General features: G+C 41.5%; 1 protein-coding gene across 1 annotated transcript; it reads right to left on the reverse strand.

The window, feature by feature from the left end:
* Window positions 1-525: 525 nt before the first annotated feature.
* LOC113287960 lies at window positions 526-3333 on the reverse strand. Its single transcript, XM_026536856.1, has 2 exons — window positions 1280-3333; window positions 526-1189 (listed from the first exon to the last, which is right to left on the reverse strand). Exons 1-2 carry the CDS (start codon window positions 1446-1448, stop codon window positions 687-689), a joined length of 672 nt encoding a protein of 223 aa, XP_026392641.1. The 5' UTR covers window positions 1449-3333; the 3' UTR covers window positions 526-686.
* Between the last annotated feature and the right edge of the window lie 1070 nt (window positions 3334-4403).

Here is a 4403-nt window from a genome sequence, read left to right on the forward strand (position 1 = left end):
GGACTTCCAAGATGGTAGAAGCAAACGATCCTCCCAGGGATCGACGACTCGGTTATCAGGTGACTCGGGGACGACTGGGGACTTTCCACAATCACGACGGTGCTTCCCACAAAATTCGGACTTACACCTGGAAGATCCATTTTTCGTCAAGAGATCCGAAAAACCGAGTAAGTCTTGCCTAGACAAAATACATGGTTTACTACTTCAAGTTTTCATGTGAATGATAAAACTGATAGCATGTTATTTTTATTCCCATGCTCTCTACCGACACGCAACGCTCGCGGTTCCATGGTTTTCCTGGGATGTTTGCGTCACTTGCAATAGTAACCAAGACAACATTATTCTAAAACAATTCATTCAAAAAGAATTATCCAAAACCCTCATAGATAACAATTATCTTTCAATTCAAACCAAAACCATAAACTAGGCGTTTCATTTGCTTTTCAAAAAAAAAAAACCTAAGTAAAGAAGTTCAGAAGACAGAAACGCATTCAAGGAAAGTTTTTCAACAATGGCTTGCTCTTCTTAGAGAAAGCCTCCTTCGTTATTTGGAGAGCTGTCCGTTTCAGCTTCAACTTTCTGGACAACTTTTCGACTTCTGCTTCCTGCTGTTTGACCACATCCGCAGAAGGACCTTCGACTGTCTCGACCAGCAACTTTTCAACCTCGGAAAAGCCTTCAACGAATCAAGGAGCATTGAACTCGAAGTCTACGCACATGTCACAATGGAACTTCCAGCTCAATATTACATCCTCAGAAACAGTATGACCAGTCACGTTGCACATGTCGTCAATTGAAGACAAAGCTTCCTCCACACGCTTAACCAACGCGAGTCGGCCAGTAATTCTCTTGGTCATGGCGACATGTCTGTAGCTTTCCCATATCTTAGTGTATAGCGCCGCATAATTTGCTGGCACACTAAATCCCCCGATCAACACGTGATCCGGATAAGGAACCAGGTATGGAGGAGTGAAGGTGGCGCCCGCGAATGAATCAGCGACCGACAAAGAATTCCTAACTACAATTGCGCCAGCGGTCACTGGAGTACTCTTCATTGTCTGAGTCGCAACAACACCTTCATATCGAGCAACATATGTTACAAGGCCACCAGGTGCGGCGGCCACGGTTGTAGACAAAGCTGTGTCTCCACAAGTCTCCGCCTCAGGTCCATTTTCAGAAAAGGCTTCCCCTATGATATCACGGAGTAGATGTTTTCCAAAATGAAGAGAGAGAAGGAAGAAGAAAAACGTGTATGAGACTCACTGATTTGCTTTCATACCGACTAGAAGAAGATTCGACACTGCTGTTGGAAGAACTATTCTCGCCGTCATTAGACTCCGAACTTTCTTCCTTATCGGGTTCCTCTTCGCTACGGATAGGTTCAGCATCGCCACCCTCCGTCTCAAGAAATGTCGTCTTCTGACTACTTGCAAGTTTGGTAAAGGCATTCACGCTGGTGAGTGATGGGTCGGAAAGCCGACTTTGTTTTACCGCAAGTGCACGGTGTCAAAAAGAGCACACAATAGCAAGCACGGTTCGTTCCCTCAAGGAATGTGAAAACTATTACTAATTAATATCAAGAACTATCCAACCAAATTCAATATTTTCAGAGATTGTTGTACTAAGAAAATAAACTAACAAGTAGAATAAAGAAAATTTACAAGAAATTGTAAAAATAAACTAACAAGTAGAATAAAGAAAATTTACAAGGAATTGTAATCAAGAATGTGGAAGTATTAGAGCTACGGAATCCGTTGTAGGTTAGGTTTTACTCAAGTTCTATCACAAAGGTCTCATTTGGCTCATGTACAATAGCAAACCTAGCTATCAAAACACGTGAGATATTTCAGTTACGACCAATAGACAAGAATTATTATTACGACCAATAGACAAGAATTATTAAGAGGATATGTTTGTTCTCAACCTAAAGATAGAAATACAAAGTACTAGGCATACATGACATACATAGTCAAAGAATATTCATAAAGCAATTGTTACCAAAGTTTCATATGGATGTTGTTCTAGAATTCAACTATGAAATATACATGGCATAAGACATGAAAAACTCATTAAACAAACAACCCATTTTTGAAAAACACAAACATGAAATGAAGCTTTTACTTTTGAGACCATTGTTTAAGAAACACAAGCAATATTAACCTACAAGTTCATCCTTCACCCTAACAATAGTTTAGCAAATCATAGAAATTGATAAAGGAAATAAACCAAGCATATTGAAAACTCAAACCCTAGTTTCTCCCTGTCAAAACGGCCCCTTCCATTAATCTCTGCATTTTGTTTATATATGCATCTCAATTATCTCTTTGCGACTGCTACCCACACCTGGAAAAGCCTAGTCCAGAAACAACCACCGGTATCCAATTATATACCCGTATCCACTTCCTATTTTATGTCCACCGGCTATAGCACCCATCCATCGACTGCAGTCACAAGTAATTTGCTTATTGCCAATTCATTCTCCATCCCTGCCAGAGAACGATCAACAAAGCTTCTGTCACTACACCAGCATCAATACAGAATCCATCTCCACTGCCAACGCAAATCACCAATTGATACAAGTCTCAACCATGCAGATCTGTACATAACCACCATGTAATGAAACCAAGATGAAACCCATTTGAAATCAGACCCTGACAAACTCATTCTCATTGAATTTCGCCAAATTTCAATTCACATCCTAAATCCCTAAATCCCATCTTTGATGTTGCTGCCGTAGACAACTGGGGAGACCACTACTGCCACTTACATTTCAGACCAAACCCAGACTTCTGTGTGGCACCATCAGTAAGTTACGGAGCTTGATTTCATCTTCATCTCCTCTACTAATTCAATCACCACCAACTGCACTTAGCCATGAATCAGCATTACTTTCACTGATTTTTGTCTTCAAAAACAAGCCCTACTTACTTCTCTGTGAACCAGCTCAAATAATATGGCAGCCAAGACCCATCAAGCCTTCTTCAATTGATTGCAATACAAATCAATTATTCACACCACAGACTCCAATCAATTAACCATAGGACCCCCCAAATCATCATTCAATACCACTCAATAAACTCTCAGTTAATGCCATGAAAATGCTTCACTTATGCCCAATTTCAGACCATATGAGACCCACATTGCTGCTGTTGTAGAACCCTAGATCAACCATCACTGCCTCAATTGACCGACATACAACAGAGAACATCACCAGTTAACCTCATCTCGTTTCTCTCAAATTCAATCAATCTCTGTATCATTTTCTTTTCTCGTGCTTTCTCACAAAATCGCTACTCAAGATGTTCTTTGAAGATGAGAACACCACCTGCTTGATAAGGGATGAAAAGTATGTAGTAAATGGTGCCACGTCCCACTTATCTTATAACCCTTCAGTGCCTTCACGTACTTGACCTTGAGTGGGCTTCGCTAAACAAAGGGATCATTTTCTGAAATATGTTGTGACCTTGAGTGGGCTTTGGTGTTGCGACCAACACAAGTACATTACAAGGACGGCCACTACTAATTCGACCGTCTCTTTAGTGTCGTGCGTCGTAAATGCTAATTCGGCTTCTCTTTAGCCGGTTATCGTTTCAGTGATTGGATTTTCTTGTAATTCCTGTAAAATCTCTAAAATATAATTATTAGCGAGATATCGAGATTTAGCTAGTGCAAATGTGGGTATAAAAGTGTCGCACTTTCGTTCTTATCACTGAGACCCTGGGCAAGGCACAAAGACAGACGCTCAGAAAAGAGACGAGGATATACACAATCCAACTAAAATCAGGGAGAAAATCATACGTACTCACATATTAGAAGAACTGAAAGTCGGAAGAGCTGTCAAATTCGACTGGAAACCATTTGCACGGCTTTTAGACCTTCGCTCCTTCGCTTGGGGACTGTCCGAGTCCGGGATGACGGATTTTTGCTTAGTCGAAGAGAGGTCCATCAACATCGGATGCTCAGCTAAAATCGCAGGGGAAGTCTTACCACAACGGTTCTCTGCCACATCATTCACGAATCCATAAATAGCAAGAAACTCATCCTGCCAGAACGTGTTGTATTTGGAGGTCGTTGATAGATTTCGTTCCGAGAGCATAAAAGGGAGACTTTTACCCGGTGTAAGAACACTAGCATCGAGAGCGGATGGCAATGGATCTTTTGGAACAACCGACTGACAGGCAAGTGAGACCCATTGGGTCAAATCCCATATGCCGAGCCTCCCTATCGATATTATAAGAGGCTGCATTACAAGATCCTCGAAAGAAAGACGACACATGACCAGGCATGCAGCTTCGCATGAACACCACCTCTCCAACGCTCATATCCCTTTCATTGGAAGACAAAGACATGTTCGGGGCAGGAGCAAAAGTGTTGACCTGAACTATGGATGTATGCACCGGAGC

The sequence above is a fragment of the Papaver somniferum genome, chromosome 6 (genome assembly GCF_003573695.1).
Source record: "Papaver somniferum cultivar HN1 chromosome 6, ASM357369v1, whole genome shotgun sequence".
In the NCBI taxonomy this organism is placed as follows: Eukaryota; Viridiplantae; Streptophyta; class Magnoliopsida; order Ranunculales; family Papaveraceae; genus Papaver; species Papaver somniferum.